Genomic DNA, 19,734 nt, shown 5'->3' on the forward strand with positions numbered 1-19,734 from the left:
TGGACCTGTGGACCTAGGCTAGAAATCTGGATTATCTACCAATACTACAACTGCAAGATGGCTACAAACTTAACAGATTAAAGAACTAACTTTACAAAGCACTTAAACTGATTCAGAAGTTATACTATTAAAAACATAGAATTCAAAAAAAAAAACATAGAATTCTACTATTCATATTATGTGCTAGAGAATCATTTATCTAGCATAAACTGACACAAAACAGCACATGTTGGAAACAAATCCCACATATTTCAATCCCCACCCTCATCACCACCAGAAGTAGTTTTGTCCTTCAACAACTACACTGCTCTTCTAAAACAACAGATATGATGGTCCAACACTCAAGGATAACTCCAACTTGAAATCAACCCAAAGTTTTCATATATAAAATACTTGGCAAGCTTTTCCTCTTACACTGGATTCCTGTTGGCCTATCAGATTCCACCTTTCATAGATTTCAGGAAAACCGAGATACTCCTTCTTTGCCACTCATTTCCAATTTCCCTTATTGGATGCTTGGGAAACATTCCCTTTCATAGTTCCTGTCCCACTTTCTTACATGCTTCCTCCTTCAACCATCAAAAGAATAAAAGTTATGGTTTAAACTTATTTTTTAACTATTTTTAAAACCAATAGGGAAAAAGCCTCTAGGGTCTCTGTCAATAAAGTATGTTTAAACATTAGCAAAAAAAATTAGGTTTCAAGATTAGTATCCAAAGGCCTTAATTATCCAAAAGAGGGTAAAATCACATTCATTTCATATATCAGAATTCTAAAATATGACTTTCCAGAAGAAAAGGACCAGACTACAGATAAAATACCTAGTCTGCTGAGAACTATTATTTCGGCACTTTAAGAACTTTCAGATACAGCTGCTCCTTTTTCCTAACTACTAGTTGCTTTTATCTAGCCATTCTTCATATGTTCCTCACCTGTGTCCTTTCGCCAGGATTCAGTTGCCTTAAGATCCTTAAGATACAGTACCAAGTCTCTTTGTGCCTGTAGCTGGATAAGGTTGAAGAAGGCACCTTGAGTCCTAAAAAATTGAAACAATATGTTAGATAAACTAATTCTGCCCTGTCTGCAGCCTCTGAACTTCAACAGTTATTTTTCTTTTCAAATAATATTTATATCCTATTTTTCTGATTCATATAGGTGCATTATTAAGAATGTGGAATATACAAAAAGTGCTACAGATAAATAAATAAATAGGGGCTTCCCTGGTGGCGCAGTGGTTAAGAATCCGCCTGCCAGTACAGGTGACACAGGTTCGAGCCCTGGTCCAGGAAGATCCCACATGCTGCAGAGCAACTAAGCCTGTGCGCCACAACTACTGAGCCTGCGCTCTACAGCTCGCATGCCACAACTACTGAGCCCACGTGTCACAACTACTGAAGCCCGCACGCCTAGAGCCCGTGCTCCGCAACAAGAGAAGCCACCGCAATGAGAAGCCCGCGCACCGCAACGAAGAGTAGCCCCTGCTTGCCGCAACCAGAGAAAGCCTGTGTGCAGCAACGAGGACCTAATGCAGACAAAAATAAAAATAAATTTATAAAAATAGATAAATAAATAAGAGTATTCCTAAAGGAGCCTTAAAAGTGAAAGCATCTACTCTGAAGAAGTTACGGTAGGCCTTTTTTAGAAAGAGAAAATTAAGGACAGGGAAAGAATGCCCAAATAAATTAAGACTCCAAGGAGGACTGCTCCTCCCGTGGTCACAAAGATGTAAGGGTTTTCAATCCATAAAAGACAGGAAAATTTTCTCAAAGAAAATTTGAGAAATTTTCTCAAAAAAGCGAATCTTCCTCCTGTTCGCTTTACCCGCACTGATTACATAATGAATCTCCATCTGCCTCTTCCATTCCTTCCACAGTGTGTTTATCATTTATACATTCTCAAAGGCATAAACTAGCAGTAACACTGGGAGTTAATTTTAATAACACTACTTGTCAAAACTTGCTGATGGGCAGGAGAATGAGGTAAAGAGAAAAGCGTGAGTGCTCAAGGCCACTACAAGCACGCTAAATGGAGACCCTGTAGTGGGAAAGAACATCAAAAAACCGTCAGGAAACCTCCATTAACGGGTCTTCTAAAACCCGGTTTCAAAAATTCCTAATCTTTCTCACCTCCAGAAGTGAGGAGTCACAACAGGAAGTCCTGTGAGTGATGTAGGCAGAAGGCTTGCCAGGGCGGTTGCGGGGCCCTCAGGAGCTCAGAGTAATCCACATTAAAACGATGGTTTCCAGAAAACCTCCTTCAGAGAGAGGGTAGAACCTCCCAGAGCTGCCCCGCCCACAGAGCAAGGTAACCCAGTGCCTTGAGGACCGGGAAACCATGAGCCCAATAGCAGTGAAGTCCAGTAATTAGGGCAGTGCTTCCCCTCCCAGGAACCCCCCCTCCCCAGAGGTGGGGGGGGGGGCAGGGAAGCAAACGTTGGCCAATGAGAGCAGCTTTCCCCTGGCCCCGCCCCTGCTGTGTTCCCACCCTTTGCCCCGAGGCGGGAGGTAGGAGGCTCCTCAGAGCCTAGAACGGGAATTGTGAAGGGAATTGGTAACCGCTGGCGAAGAGCACGTGCCGAGAGGGATACCCGGAGCAAAAAAAAGACAAACAGTTAAGGCGTGAAAAGTCTCTGTTAGGGTAAGGCCAAAGAGCAAAAGGAACGCAGAGAACAAAGGTTACTTCGCTAGGCCGGGGAGAGGAACACGCTGGCCAAGTGGACCGCTCAGGAGACTCCTGAGGTGAGGAAGAGTTGCTTATCAAAGGACTAGGCTGGGCAGAGAAAAGGAAACAAGGCATTTAGTCAGAATGAATGGTGTGGGCAGAGCCAGGAGACGGCCTTTCCCCAGCGCTTAGAGATTTCTGAATAATTAACGAAAATACCCTTTCCCTTCCTGCGTTTCCTCCGCCTTTTGATGTTCTTTCCCACTACAGGCTCTCCATCTAGCGTGCTTGTAGTGGCCTTGAGCACTCAGGCTTTCTTTTTCTCATTCTCCTGCCCATCAGCAAGTTTTGACAAGCAGTGTTATTAAAATTAACTCCCAGTATTACTGCTAGTTTATGCCTTTGAGAATGTATAAATGATAAACAAGATACTTGTAAATATATCTTCAGGAGAATTTCGGTTTTTTTGTCATGCTGGGAACTAATTCTCAAATTATACATATTAGAATCACTTGAAGAGCCTGTTAAAAAAGCATTGCTGGGTCCTACTCCAGAAGTTTCTGGTTTAGTACATTTAGGGTTAGGCCCAAGAATTTGCATTTTGTTTGTTTTTATATAATTAACATATAGCATTATATGAATTTCAGGTGTACAACATAGTGATTCTATATTTGTATATATTGTCTAGTTACCATCTATATATATAGTTACAAAATTGTTTTTCTTATAATGAGAACTTTTAAGATCTACTCTTAGCAACTTTCAAATATGCAATGCAGTATAATTAACTCTAGTCACCATGCTGTACATTACAACCCCATGACTTAGCTATTTTATAACTGGAAATTTGCACATTTTGACCCCCTTCACTTATTTCACCCACCCGCACCCCCCACTTCTGGCAGCCACCAGTCTGTTCTCTGTATCTATGAGCTTGTGCTTTTTTTTTAGATTCCACAGATAAGTGAGCTCATATGGTGTTTATCTTTCTCTGTCTGAGCATAATACCTTCCACATCCATGCTTGTTGTCGCAAATGGCAAGATTTCATTTCATTACTCAGCCATAAAAGGCTGAGTAATATGCTATTGTGTGTGTGTGTGTGTGTGTGTACACATGTACATACCTAATCTTCTTTATCCATTCACCTGTTGATGGGCACTTAGGTTGCTTCCATATCTTGGCTATTGTAAATAAAGCTGTGATGAAATTAGAGGTGCATATATCTTTTCTAATTAGTGTTTTTGTTTTCTTCAGATTAATTTCTAGGAGTGGTATTGCTGGAACATACGGTAGTTCTAGTTTTAATTTTTGAGGAACCTCCATACTGTTTTCCATAGTGGCTGCACCAATTTACAATATCAACAGCAGTGCACGAGGGTTCCCTTTTCTCCATGTCCTTGCCAATACTCATTATTTCTTGTGTTTTTGGTAATAGCCACTCTGACAGGTGTGAGGTGATAGCTCATTGTGGTTTTGAGTTGTATTTCCCTGATGATTAGTGATGTTGGGCATTTTTTCTGTACCTGTTAGCCATCTTTATGTCCTAATAATTTGCATTTTTAATAAATTCCCAGCTGATGCTGTTGCTGATCTGGGAACCACATTTTGAGAACTACTTGTCTAGCATATCTAATTGGTAAAATTTATTGAATTTCAGGCATTCTACTAAATGAGTGGTTTATTTTACATGAAATTCTTATAAAAACTGTAACAGAGGGCTTCCCTGGTGGCGCAGTGGTTGAGGGTCCGCCTGCCGATGCGGGGGACACGGGTTCGTGCCCCGGTCTGGAAAGATCCCACATGCCGCAGAGCGGCTGGGCCCGTGAGCCATGGCCGCTGAGCCTGCGCATCCGGAGCCTGTGCTCCGCAACGGGAGAGGCCACGGCAGTGAGAGGCCCGCGTACCGAAAAAAAACCAAAACAAACAAAATGTAACAGATAGGGGTTAATATTTCTCTAACAGCAGAAGAAACCTGACTGAACATAATGACTGATATTATTCATTCTCAGAGAAGGCTACTGAAGTTTACAAAAAACACACCTCTCCACCTTCAGGCCAGCCACCAGCTTCACATTCTTCTCTGATCTAAAGAATAAGCAGTCACAGAACACTATTGCCCTATGGTTTAAAATACCTGTGCAGATAAAGACAGGCATATACACTACTGGGACAGAATAGAAAGCCCAGAAATAAACCCTCCCATACACAGTCAAATGATTTTTTTTTTTTTTTTGCGGTACATGGGCCTCTCACTGTTGTGGCCTTTCCCGTTGCGGAGCACAGGCTGCGGACGCGCAGGCTCAGCGGCCATGGCTCACGGGCCCAGCCGCTCCGCGGCATGTGGGATCCTCCCGGACCGGGGCACGAACCCGTGTCCCCTGCATCGGCAGGCGGACTCTCAGCCACTGCGCCACCAGGGAAGCCCCAGTCAAATGATTTTTGATAAGGGTGCCAAGATCATTGACTAGAGAAGGATAGTCTTTAAACAAATAGTGCCGGTAAAACTGTATATCTACATGCAAAAGAATGAAGGTGGACCTTTACCTAATACCATATACAAAAATTAATTCAAAATGGATCAAGGACCCAGATGTAAGACCTAAAATAATAAAACTCTTAGAAGAAAACATAGGACCAAAGCTTCACAACATTGGACTTGGTAATGATTTATTGGATATGACACCAAAGGCATGTAACAAAAGAAAAAATAGACAAATTGGACTTACAAAAATTTTTTTAAATTTGTACATCAAAAACCACTATCCAGGGCTTCCCTGGTGGCGCAGTGGTTGAGAGTCCGCCTGCTGATGCAGGGGACACGGGTTCGTGCCCCGGTCCGGGAAGATCCCACGTGCCGCGGAGCGGCTGGGCCCGTGAGCCGTGGCCGCTGAGCCTGCGCGTCCGGAGCCTGTGCTCCGCAAAGGGAGAGGCCACAACAGTGAGAAGCCCGCGTACCGCAAAAAAAAAAAATAAAGAAACCACTATCCACAGAGTAAAAAGGCAACCTACGGAATGGGACAAAATATTTTCAAATCGTATATCTGATAAAGGATTAATATCCAGAATATACAGAGAACTCCTAAAATTCAACAACAAAAAAGCAAACAGCCTGATTCAAAAATGGGCAAAGGACTTGAATAGACTTTTCTTCATAGACGATATAGGAATGGCCAATAAGCACATGAAAAGATGGTCAACATCACTAAGCATTGGGGAAATGCAAATCAAAACTGCAATGAGATACAGCCTCACACCCATTAGGATGGCTACTGCTGAAAACAAACAAACAAACAGAAAACAAGTGATGTGGAAAAATTGGAGCCCTTGTGCTCTGTTAGTGGGAATATAAAATGGTATAGCTGCTATGGAAAACAGTATTGTTCTTCAAAAAATTAAAAATAGAATTACCATATGATCCAGCAATTCCACTTTTGTGTATATATCCAAAAGAATTGAAAGCAGGGTCTCAAAGAGATACTTGTATACCCGTGTTCATAGCAGCATTATTCATAATAGCTAAAACATGGAAGCAATCCAAATGTTCATTGATAATAAATGGATAAGCAAAATGTGGTATATATATCTAATGAATATTTTTCACCCATAAACAGGAAGGCAGTTCTGACGTATGCTGCAACATGGATGAACCTTGAGGACATTATGCTAAATGGAATAAGCCAGTAACAAAAAGACAAATACCATATGATTCCACGTATTTGAAGTACTTATTAGAGTTGTCAAAATCATAGACAGAAAGTAGAATGGTGTTTGCCAGGGGTGAGTGGAAGGGGAGAATGGGGAGTTATTGTTTATAGGTATAGAGTTTCAGTTTTACAAGATGAAAAAGTTATGGGGTTGGATGGTGGTGATGGCTGCACAGTAATGTGAATGAATGTATATATAATACCACTCAACTGGACACTTAAAAATGGTTAAGATGGTAAACTTTATGTTATTTTAACACAGTAAAAAACATTTGTTTACATACCTTTGCTGAACTGTGTTTCCTAGGAGAGTAGCTTTGGGCAAATTATTTCACCTCTCCAAGCCTAGGTATCCTCAAAATGGGCAGGTTGACTACAGCAGTGAGACCATCAGGAACCCTAACTTGTTACTATTTTTCCTCCTTGGGTCTCATGCTTTGAAAGATTCTGTCTTGTAAGGTACATACCATATTTATTAAGAAACTGTTTTCTACTTCTTATTAATTAAAGAAATTTTTGTTTCTGATTAGCATAAGATAAACATGATTGCCACCCTGAGTTGCTATGTCAGTCAAAACCAAAAAACAAGGTTTTATTTCGCATGCACAGACTTAGGTAGCTATGTGATTTCTATGAGAACATTTGAAATATTGAAAATTGTTTATGAATTCCTACAGGTTTGGAGACCACAGGCTTGACATCCCAGAAATGTTTGATTTTCAAGGTTATTCTTCCTAATACTATGATTCTCTGAAGGTCTGGCTTCCTATAGGCTTAGTGCTGACATAAGGTTATGGAAACTTGTACTACATCAATTATAATTGGCTTGACCAAGGCTTGAGTCTGTAGGATAATTCCATAGATATCTGTTTCTTTACTTTGGCCCAGAGATGAAATAGGAATGAGAAGTGAAAATGGAGTTCAGAAAAATGAAATTCAGTTTATATCAACACATTGCTTTGGATCTGGAGCCCAGTTCAAAGATTCAGAGCACAACTTCAGCCACAAAGCCTGGCTTGCACTGTTGTAATGCTTAAGAGCATAGACTTTGGAGTTGGGCCGACTTGGGTTTGAATCATAGCTCTGTCACTTATTTGCTGTGTGACCTTGGGGAAGTGACTTAACCCCTCTCGATTTCATCTACAAAATGTAGATATTTTGAGGAATAAATAAGGCTAATATTTCTAGAGCGCTCAGTGCTTTATAGACAGTGTTGTTATCATTTAAGAAAGCAAATACGGAAGTCTTTTACCTTAGCTCTTAATATCCTTCTTCTCATTTCAACATGTGGAAATCATAAATTCTCCTCTACTTTGAGACCAGTTTCAAAATATACCTCTTCATGAAGTTGTTCTGATTTCCCTCAATATAATATAACCTTTGCTTCTGCTTAAAATTCAAGCATTTTGTGCCTCATTAGTGTGCTCCTTTTGTCCCTCAGTAGATTATAAGCTCCTTGGCACAAATACTTCCTAGAACCTAACACATTACCTTGCATATAATATAGGGTCAATACATGTCCAGTGGAATTTATCACCAGTTACTTTTATATTTATGCTGTCTACGCTCTTCAGCCAAAAGCTACAGGAACACCTGCAGTTAAATTAGTTGAATCTTACTCATTGTAGCAAGGTAGAACACACACCATGGGAAGCTGTGCGGTGTCTCAGTAAGAGGATGTTAGCAAAAACTTATTCTGGGATTTTGACTTTGATAATTTTGGGGAGAGTCTAAGAAAGCGGACATTCTAGATTTGGTGGTGTCAAAAAGCAGGGACAACACTATGATGGGATATATCAATAAATTTTATCTCTAGGGAGAGGAAACTAGAGCAAAGGTAAAGCTATAATGGTAAAGAAGAAGCAATCATTCATTTAGGTGACAGGGAAATATTTGGTATTTTGTGGGGTTGTTGAATAATCTTATCTGAAGTGGATGTTCTTGTGAGATTGTTTATGTCCAGGGACAACATAGCTTAGCTGTATCAAATCGGTTCCTGGATATTAAGGGTAGTTTTTTTTTTTTTCTCACCACATTTCACTTATAAAAACCTCATTTGATGTTTCTAATTCAAAAATTATAAAAGGTAGTTTTGCTTTGCTCTTGTTGTTGAACTCTAAAATTTAGGCTATCACAAATAAGTGTTGGAGGGCTCTCTAATTGGTCTTGGACCTAAGAAAAATTTTTCCTTTTGGGAACTTTCTTCTCCCCTCAAAAGTTTTGCATTTTGAGCAGTATAAGAACTCCTTGATATACATGTAGATAGAAATATTTTATTACCCTTGATTAATTAACCCTGATCATAACATAAATGTTTTAAGGTGACCTTGGAGTCAGGCCATCTAGGTTTATTTCTCAACTCTGACACTTTCTGGCTTTGTGATTTTTAGAAAGTTGTTTAATTTCTCTGTTCGTCAGGTTTCCTTATCTATAAAATAGGTTTAATAATACCTATGAGACATTGTTGGAAGGATTATGTAAGATAACTCATGAGCTCTACTAGAAAATAAGCCCAGTGAAAGCAAGAATCTTGTCCAAGTTGTTAACCACCCTATTCTCACTAGCACAGTGCCTACTAGCACATACCAGGTGCTCAATAAATATTGGTTAAATGATTGAATGTAAAGCACTTATCATGGCCTTACAACATATCAAGCATTCAAAACTGTTGGTTATTATATTTATTGTTATCACTATTATTATTCTCATAAGGATATGAGAATATCCTTTTACCCAAATGAAATTGCCCATTCATCTCATTCTCTAGAGCTATACCAGCAATGTAGGTATAATACTGTTTGGATCCAGTCATATTACAGCAGTTGTACTTTGCTTATATCTTTTAATTGGGTCTAAACTTTTGATTATGCTCATAAGCTTTCTACCATCAAGTTTAACCTGCCATCACAGTGTTATATAGTGAACTCCTTCAGCAAACCCACTGAAGCCCTTATTCTTACCCCTCTCTATAAAACCATTTCAAAGTCTATGTGGCAGTTTCACTTGGAGCCTGACCCTTACCACACCATAACCCTGAAATATGTGCGAGCCCTGCTCTTATGCCTCTTTACCAGTTGGACTTCCTTAGACTTGTTTCTTGGTTACATTTTCTACTCTTTTCTTATTTATGGTGGAATTACTTGCATAAGCTCAGATGATATCTGCAACCGTGGGATACACTTTTGTCAAAATTTTAAAAGGCCTGGAGTTTGATCATATTCTTCTCCAAGTTCTGTGTTAATTATTAAATAATGGCTCATGGTGAGAGGAAATGATATATTTGGTTTTGAGCATTTTGCATTGAGTTAATAAAAGGAGATATTCCAGAAGGAAGTGAAAATATGAAAATTAAGCTTCAGTGAAAGTTAAGCATATAGAAACAGTTTTAAATATTTTATCATGAATAGGTTTATATCCTATTAGTCATATTACACATTTTTCCCTAACCTCATTCCTGAAACTCACCCAGTCCTTGACCCTATTTGGCAAAGCCCAGAATTGGAATAAAGCCAAGGATTTGGGTAAGGCTCAGTGATAAAAATAATAGGGCCTGATGCTTGGTAATTAAAAATAACAAAAGCTTTATAAAGCAGTATTAACATGTCACCAGGGTCACTAAATCAGTTTGGAACATGGCAGCACCTGTGCATAAGAGCAACCAGATTTTAAAATGGGTCATGGAGTCTGGGTACTTTTGGAAAATCTTGTTTTCCCTTGTGAACTCTTCTCTGCATAGGGACTATTTTTTGACAATCGTTTAGCCAGTCCAGCTAGTCTGGATTAGTACTTGCTGACGTGTTGTAGGCTGCTACATTTTTTAAATGTTCTTATTCATTTCTAAAAGAAATGCATACTAATTAATCACAGTTTGGAAATACCGAAAATTAGAAAGAAAAAAATTTCCCATAGCCCCGCCATCTAAATGTACTATTCGTATTTAGGAGTATTTCCTAAATCTTTTTTTTTTCTTTGGAAATTTTTTTAAAAATAGAATCATACTGATGTATAAGTATGAGTGCTGCTTTCCTTATTAAATGTTATATCATAACTGTGTTCCTATGTTGCTACTTACAGCCATAAATATTGACTTTCAAGTGTTTTTTTTTAATTAAATAACAGAAAGTTAAATAAGATCAAACTTAAACTACTGTGAATTATTCCTTTTTGCCAGTTATTTAGGTTTTCCAGTTTTTACTATTATAAACATGCTACAATAAATATCCTTTTATATTCCTCTTTGTGTACATGTGCATATAATTCTCTAGGAGAGATTTCAAGAAATGGAATTCCTGGTTGAAAGGTACTTGCATATAATATTTTGGTAGATATTGTCAAATTGCCATCCAAAAAGCCTGGACCAATATAAATTAACACCAACAGTGTTTTACTGTTTTAATTTGCATTTTCCTATTGGTGCAGTTGAGCATCTTTTCATGTGTTTAATTATTCATTTTTATTTTTTCTTTTGTGAATTATTGTTCTTATACTTCCCTAATGTTTTATTGTGTTGTCTATTGTTTTGTTATTGACTTCTACGAGAAACAAAAATGACAGGTGTCAGATAGGAGGAGCTAGCCTGCAACTAGTACCTAGGCCCAGGCGTTCCCTACTTAATATAAACAACTACAGAGAATAACCAATGTCAGACAAGGTTATTCTGTGATTCCAATGGAGCAGGACAACAATACAACCGTTCTGAAATTATCTGAGCACAGATAAAAACAAGAACACTGTACAAATCACAAAAAGTGACCAAACATCCCCTTCTCCCAGGGAACAGGAGGGCCTGCTGCTGCTTTACCAATTACAGCTTCAGCTCCATTCGGTTTCTCTCACATCCCAGATAAAAATTAAGATATCCAATCATAGAATTGCCCCGATTTCTGAAAGACTCTCCGCAAATGTAACACAAGCCCAAATCACAAAACAATCCCCTCTTAACCCCATCTTACGGAAATGTCTCCCTTGTTGCCCATGGTGTGCAGTCTTCCTTGCTGCAGTAAGTATTAGACTCAACTCTGCTTGCCTACTGTTGTGTTTCCTGGTACTTTTGGCTGGTGGGCACAAACATCTGGATGTTGATTGCTCTAGTGCATGACACAGATATTTTTTTCCTTGTCTGTCTCTTGTCTCTTAACCTTGTTTATGGTATCTTCTGTTATTGATAAGTTTCTAATTTTATGTTGTCAGTTTTTTAAATTAATTTTTATTGGAGCATAGTTGCTTTACAATCTTGTGTTAGTTTCTACTGTACAGCAAAATGAATCAGCTATACATATATCCCCTTTTTTTTTGGATTTCCTTCCCATTTTGGTCACCACGTTGCATTAAGTAGAGTTCCTTGTACTATACAGTATGTTCTATGTTGTCAGTTTTATCAGTCTTCTCCTTGATGACTTCTTAGTTTTGTGACTTGTTTCCCTGCCTTAGATCATAGAAAGAGTATTAGTATCCTATATTTTCTTTTAATACTTCTACTTTATTTTTTTTAATGTTTAGCTCTTTAATCATCTGGACTTTAATTTTTTTTTTGGACTTTAATTTTGTGTACAGATAATGAGGATTAAAGTTCTTTACAAATATAGGTCACTTCAGAACTTAATTCACATCCATCACTTTCTCCGGACGGCTTTCCTTGACTCTCTCCCCCTCCATTTTAATGGTCGGGGTTAGGAGTCTTTGCCTTTTGTTCCCATACCACACTATCACAACAATCATTGCTTCTGTCTTAGAATAGTTTGCAGGAGAGCAAGGGCAGCACTTTATTTATTGTTTTACTTCCGTGTCTAATGTGTTGCCAACATAGGAGTTTAATAAATATTTATCGATTGACTGTCATCTTTACTTCGTCTCCTAGAGAACAAGGGCCAGATCTTATTTGATGGGCCTCTACCAGTGTTTGTTGATCTGAGAATGAAAGAAAAGAGAAATTTTTGTCCCTGGGCTATTTATGTTGCCTTGGTAACGGGGCGGGCCTTTCAGGCCTGCAACTGAACTTGTGCATTACAATTGGATAAAAAATTGACTGCTTATCTCATTCTTGTTAACAATTTTCTCCCCACCTACTACACTTAAAACTAAAATTATGCAAGCTGCAGGAAAAATTTCCATGAAGATTCGCCAAAGCCCCTTTTGTGGGGCTTTGGCTCCTCCTTCTTGTCTTAAGGCTGAGGGGACGCACGCAGCGGACTCCCGTCCTCAAAGGACAACGGGCATCGAAAAGAGGGATGATGTGGGGTCCCGGGACTACCAAAAGAGGTGGAGAAAGACTGGGTGCCTGGAGTGGGTGAAAGCCAAAAGCTCCGGTCTTGTTGCTCACCCCTTTCCGGTACTCTGAAGGCTGGGTGGGTCTAACTTGTCAATACTCCAATCGCGGGGTTGGGGGAGATAGGGGGCGGAGGAGAATCTGGTGCTAATGGTCAGAGCATGCGCGCCCCCTCAAAAAGCTGTTCTGAGACCACAAGCGGAGCGGTGGTTTCTGGGAAATGTAGTCTCAGAGCCTCCTGTATCCTGAGGCTGATGTGGAGCCTGAGAAGCCGCTAAGCCTCAAGATGCTGTCGTGGTCATTTGCCTCTGAAGGAAAAAGGCTGTTGTGCTCCTTATTAATGAGACATATATGAATAAGAAATAGGTAGAAAGATAGCTATAGACAATCTGGAGTAGAATTTGACAGCCTCCTAAATTTCACCCTCCTGAACAGGCCCTACTCTCCTTCAGTCTCTTGCCTTAGAACTGCGGAGTGTTCCAGAATCTGACTGGGACTTTTATTTTGTTCACCCAAGCATTAGGTGTGGAAGTGAGGATGTGTTTAGTTTTTGTTTCTCCATGAGAGTGCCAATTGGAAAGCCCCAAATATGTGAAGATGCTCAGCACAGTGCTTGGCACAAAAAAGCTAGTAGATATTGGTGTTTGTTTGTACCCTAACATGGTAAAGGGCTCTGGGAATAAAAGTATTACCCATTATGGGTTAGGAACTTGGAAGGGAGCAATATATGGTGTGGGTCAGAGGCTACATGGATCTGCCCTTGTCCATTGCTTGACTACTGACAGTAGGTCTTGGTCAGCTCTCTCATTTCACAGAAGAGAAAACAGAGATAAAAGGCCCCGCCCAGGGTTCCACCACTGTATAGCAAAAACATTGAAACTAGTACCCAGGGCTCTGCCTCCAATGATTTAGCTCTAAGTGAGCCAATGAAGTATGGAAATCAGCTTCTTACACCTCCGGGGGTGCATAAAGGCCAGGCAGGCAGTGTTAGGGAAAGGTAATGTTAGAATCTGGGTTTTCTGCCTAGACAAATGGAAGCCTCCTGCTCCTAGGGAATATGTTGTGTAGCTTGGCTCTACAAAGAGAGCTTACCCTTCCTTTGAGCTTCAGGACAGGAGGATTAACTGTTTGAATCCCCAGTGACAAGGAACTTGGGATACATGAAATTGGTAAAGTGGACATATTCAGTTGTACCACACAGTCCGGCCTAAGCTAGATTATCCTTTCCATTTCATGTCTCTTCCTTCTCCTAATGATTCTTACTAATTCTAAACTAACCTCTGAAATGATGGGTTTAGAGGGTTTCATTCTTTCTTTCCTAGATAACTTTAGAAATTGAATTTCTAATTGAGTGATGACCCCCAACATGGAAAATGGAAAGAACAGAGGCCTTGGTCTTAGAAAAGCCTAGATTCAAATCGCAGCTCTATCATTAAATCTGACATAATCAAGTTACTTCTCTGAGTTTTCTCATCTACTAAATGGGGATACGAATACTTCATAAGGCTGTGGTAGATAGTCTTGGAAAAAAAACCTCACAAATGAGATTTTTATCAGAGTAAAGCACTAACACATGGTAGAAGGCACACTGGTTTCAAGGGTTTTGAACTTGGCTTCTCTCTGGTCCCCAAATGTCCATGAATTATAGTTGAAGAACTAGAAAAGCAGGGTACACAAATAAACGCTTTTAGAGGAAATCCTGGAAGAAGATCTTTCTCCCTGAGGGAACAGTGTATAACAGAAATTTGGAACGCTACCACATAGACTGAGATAGTGTTTAATTTCCATATAGCTCCTGTATTCACAGGGCTGCACTTCTGAAATCTGTATCTCTTTTCATCTGGGAATAAAGGAGGCCTAAGGAGGCCAAAGACCTGTATGCAGAAAACTATAAGATACTGATGAAAGAAATCAAAGGTGACACAAACAGATGGAGAGATATACCATGTTCTTGGATTGGAAGAATAAATATTGTGAAAATGAATATAGTCATAAAAAGGAAAGAAATAGTGCCATTTGCAGAGACGCGGATAGACATAGAGACTGTCATACAGAGTGACATAAGACAGAAAGAGAAAAACAAATATAATATCGCTTGTATGTGGAATTTAGAAAATGGTACAGATGAACTTATTTGCAAAGCAGAAATAGAGATATACAAGTAGAGAACAAAAGTATGGACGCCACGGTGGGAGGGGGGTGGGATGAATTAGGAGACTGGGATTGACATATATACACTGTTGATACTATGTATAAAATAGATAACTAATGAGAACCCACTGTATAGCTCAGGGAGCTCTACTTAATGCAATGTGGTGACCTAAATGGGAAGGAAATCCAAAAAGGAGAGGATACATTTATATGTATAGCTGATTCACTGTGCTGTACAGTAGAAACTAACACAACATTGTAAAGAAACTATACTCCAAAAAAATTAATTAAAAAAAATAATAATTTAAAAAAAAGAAGCTGGCTTCCCGCTGGCCTGAAGTTGTTCTCTGAGCTAGATAATGCCTTTAGGGCCAGGCATTGGAGCCAGAAGTGTACCTGCAGTGAAACTCAGGAACATTGCCCACATGGAATCAGAAGTTCAGCCTAAGTGGGATCTCTTTTGGCCCCAATATTTTCTGCCATAGCTTCTTTGGATTAGTTCTGACTCAATTCTGGCAGCTATGCCTTGAGTTCAGGTCAGAACCACACCAAGGAACAATTCTGCCCAAGAATATCTAGTCCTGGGTTCGGTACCAGCATCCAAGATGTGGTGAAGAATTTGTGACCATGACATAAGAGAAAACTTGCAGAAAGAGTCCTGGGAGCTCACACAGTAGATGAAATGGGGTATTCGTATTAAGGGGGGGTGTGGGACTAGAAGGGCACAGTTGGAGAAAAGGAATGGAGCTCATTGCCTCTTTGTTTTCTGTAAGGACACATACAAATACAGTATGAAGAATACTTGTAAATGCTTTTGAGAATTTTCTCCCAGAAAGGAAAACAATGAACAGAGAGGAAGGAGTTTATGTTTGGGCCAGTACCCTTCCTTCATGTTACGAAGATTTATATTTCTTTTGGGCCCCTAATCTTTTGAGAGAAGAGGTTAGTGATTCTCTCCTGAGGCCCATTAGCCCCCAGTATTGACTTGTCTCTTTGCTTGAAGTTATTAAATATTGAAGCACAGCAGAGGTCATGATAGGTATGAATGAAACTAGAGGGCAACAAAGTAGAGTAGTGACTGGAAGGTCCTGCTAACTCTCATTACCCTGCCTAGCTCAAGCTTTAGGCCAGAAGTTTTTGGAAATTTCTTTATTCTCCTTAACAACCCCTGAAAACAGGACTTTATTTTCTGTTTTCCCTTCTCTTATTCTATGCAAAAGTCAGGCCACTTTTTTCAAGAAGCCTCAATCCTGAATGCTACAGCAAACAAGGAATGGTGTTCAGGTCACAATCCAGAAATAGGATCAGAGAGTTCTTTTGGTGGAGTTAGCATCACTGAGTTCCCCAGTAGTGAAAACTGTACCATAACCTGAAGAAGAAGAGGAGTCACAACATCTGTATCCCAGATTAGAGGAAGAGGGAAGGCCTAGGTAAGTGAGTGGAAGTTTCAGAAGTTTAAGCCCGATATGGACTCATGGGACAGAGAACTGTTTATGACCTCTATCCTTTGTCCCCACCCAAAACTTTTTAATTTCACTTTCTGAGAAGCATATTCAGATTGGGACCAACCAAACTAACTTTCTAGAATCAATTTTATGGAGAGTGGATCTAGATTTCAAATTAATGATAAAAAAACTACATTTCAGTTTTCATTTTCTTAGGGTCGCTAGTAGTAGTACCTTTGGGGAGATAGACCCTCTTGTAATGAAAAAAATCAAAATATTGCTTTTTTCTAATTATTTTTATGGATCATCCACCTTCCTAGTTTCCCTCTCTTCCTACTGACAGTAATACTAGACTGGAATATGGCATCCCTAGTTTTCTTACAGTCAGGTCCTCAGTTTTTCTCTGTTAATTGAGAAGATGACAGACTAAGTTAATGATTCCAAAATGATAGTGCTGGGAAATGGGGACTGCAAGGAAATTTCGGTGATGAAATTTGACAAAAAGCTTCAGTAGTGAAGCTAAAGGAGATGATTTTCTGATAGTTTAGAGCGTGTGTTCGCTTATATGTGCATGTATTTCTGGAATATGATTTCAGAAAGGTGCTAAAAGAGGAAGGATGGTCCTATGTGTACCCATCCTGTGATACTAAGCTTCCAGGTTATGGGTATACAAACCTTTTCTGTAGAGGGCCAGATAGCAAATATTCTTTACTTTTCTGGCCACAGTCACTGTCACAACTACTCAGCTCTACTAGTAGCAAAAAAAAAAAAAAAAAAAAAAAAAAAAAAAAGCCATGGACAAAAAATGAACAAGTGAGTGTGAACGCCGAAATATGAATTTCATATAATTTTATGTGTCATAAAATATTCTTCTTTTGATTTTTTTCAGCTGCTTAAAGTTGTAAAAGCCATTCTTACCTCATAGGTCATACTAAAAAAGGTGGCAGACTGATTTTCCCTAAGGGGTATAGTTTGCCCACCCATATTCTATGTCCATGAGATTTCTTTGTGCATTTTGGGACATAAAGAGGGGAGTGTAAGCTGTGGGCATTTACAAGGGGAGAGCAAGCTGGGTATTCAGAGTGAATATCCAATTTATATATAGGCCAAAATCAGGTATTATGGCCTCTCTTGGAACCCAGGAATTTTAAATATTACTTTTGATTTTGATTAACATAATACACGCACTAAGTATAAAGAGTTATCAGATAGTACTGAAAGACTTAGTGTAAATATAGTGACTACCCCGCTCCTCTTTGCTTCCCCAAGTCTTCTTCCTCAGAAGCAACAACTTCTGACTCCTTTTCTAGCTGTGTCTTCTGGCTTTTATACATCTCCGTTTACTTATCTCCAAATTTCTAATCTTGTTCATTCATTTATTTTTGACATTGTCCTTTGACATCCTATTTTGGTAGATAGGAATGGTATAGAGAGGATTTAGCTCTGGTGTGCTTCCATCCTCTCTGGCTTTTCCTTCCCCATCCTCCCAGTGGAGTTATAGTATAGTTTTTTATTAATCAGTATTCAGTATTTATATGATTATTGTCTGTCCAGATATGTCTATCATATTATTGTAAGGTACTAGGATTACATTCTTATGTCTTTCCCTAAAGTACATGGGGAGGGGGAAGGGTAAGCTGGGAGGAAGTGAGAGAGTAGCACTGACATATATACACTACCAAATGTAAAATAGATAGCTAGTGGGAAGCAGCCACATAGCGCTGGGAGATCAGGTAGGTGCTTTGTGACCACCTAGAGGCGTGGGATAGGGAGGGTGGGAGGGAGATGCAAGAGGGAGGGGATATATGTATACATATAGCTGATTCACTTTGTTAAGCAGAGACTAACACAACATTGTAAAGAAATTATACTCCAGTAAAGATGTTAAAAAAATAATTGCTTTGTTTTTTTCGCAGTTTTTACATAATTTTTCTTTTACCGATTGCTATTTCTTCTCATATCTTCCAATAATCTCTCACTATAATTTTCCACAAGAGCAATTTTATCAGCTAATATATCAGTTCCAGAGTGTGTGTGTGTGTGAGTCTATGGGGGATTGAGAGAGAGACAGACACACAGACAGATACTTAAGACTCTTCCAAGAGATTCATTCTGCCCTGATTGCTTTTTGGTCCTGCTCTGAAACTATGATCCTGGGACTTCCTTTTACTGCCATCCTAGGAATTCCCTTTGGCTTTCTTCTGATTTGGATTCCCTGTTTCCTGGATCTCATGCTTTTGTGTTTTGGGGGGGAATACACTTACTAGTAGCTTTGTGAAGATTAAAAAATGGAATAATGACAGGGAATGGGGATGACAGCCCTTAATATGTATTTTTTTGAGTGGCACTGCTCTAATCTGGTACATAATTCTCATTTTAGGATATCTCTTAATCCTTGGGGATTTCTTTCACCTCTCACTTCTGCTGGATCTCCTGTCTTCTGCATCCCATATCTTCCGCTTAGTTTACTCCCTTTTTTTGAAGTAAACTGTCCTCTAGTATCTAGTGAGAAAAAAGTGCAAAGAAGATAAATGTAAGAACTTGCATGTCAAAAATGTGTTTATTATACCCTCTCATTTGATTGGTAGTTTCACAGGATACAGTATTTTAGTTTGGAAATACTTTTTTCTTTGGTATTTATCCATTGTTTTCTAGATTCTGGAGTAACTTTTGAGAAGTACAAAACCATTTTCGGTTTATGATTCTTTTTAACTTATTATTTCTATCCTATTTTTCCATATTTCTATCTATCTGGAAGCTTATAGAATTTTCTTTGTGCCAGTGTACTATAATTTTACAGTGGTGTACTTCAATGTTTTTTTATTTTCTTTATCACAATGATAAAGAACCCTTCAATCTGAAAATTCATGCAGTGTAAGAAACTGTTAGGTTCTAAGAAAAAAAAAATTATCATGGTGATGGTTTTCTCCCACGTGGTAGCCTCTTTGGCTCTTTGCCTTACTTCCTGGGAGATATCTTTAACTTTGTTTTCCAATTCTATTGAAATTTTCATTTCTGTTATCATATTTAATGCTAAGAGCCCTTTCTTTGTTTTCTAAATATTCTTTTTTATACTTGCTTCATGGATGCATTTCATCTCTCTGGGTGTTGACTTTTGGTTTTCTTCTCTCTGCATATTTTCTTTTTCTTCTAGCTGCTCTTTTTTTTTCTATTAGTTTGATTTGGTCTTTATCTTTCATACTGAAAGCTTTCCCCATTTGCCTAGTAATACTTTGTTGCCTGTTCATATTTACAGTGGAAGACGAAAACATGGATGAAATTCCAAGTTCTTTGGTGGAACTTGTCAACTTTGAGGGGTTTTTTATTGTTTAATTTGGTTGGGTCTTTGGTTAAGAAGCCCTGACGTCAATACATTTAGGCCTTTCCTCTTAGGCTGCTCTGATTCCTCAGAGAAGACTCTTCCAGTCTTCTACCTGGAGGCTTAAGACGTGGCTGTCAGCATCTGGAAGTTAAGGTGGGAAAGAGATCTGGGCCTCTTAGCATTT

At 39.1% G+C, this 19,734-nt stretch overlaps 1 protein-coding gene across 1 annotated transcript in view; it reads left to right on the forward strand.

The window, feature by feature from the left end:
• Positions 1 to 12,452: 12,452 nt before the first annotated feature.
• The window catches only part of OR10AD1 (olfactory receptor family 10 subfamily AD member 1), a 31,554-nt gene continuing 24,272 nt past the window's right edge, over positions 12,453 to 19,734 (forward strand). Inside the window, 1 exon segment of the mRNA XM_024736576.1 lies at positions 12,453 to 12,695. Within this exon segment, the coding sequence (XP_024592344.1) occupies positions 12,453 to 12,695 (243 nt within the window).

Source organism: Neophocaena asiaeorientalis, unplaced genomic scaffold (assembly GCF_003031525.2).
Source record: "Neophocaena asiaeorientalis asiaeorientalis breed wild unplaced genomic scaffold, Neophocaena_asiaeorientalis_V1.1 scaffold134, whole genome shotgun sequence".
Taxonomy (NCBI): Eukaryota; Metazoa; Chordata; class Mammalia; order Artiodactyla; family Phocoenidae; genus Neophocaena; species Neophocaena asiaeorientalis.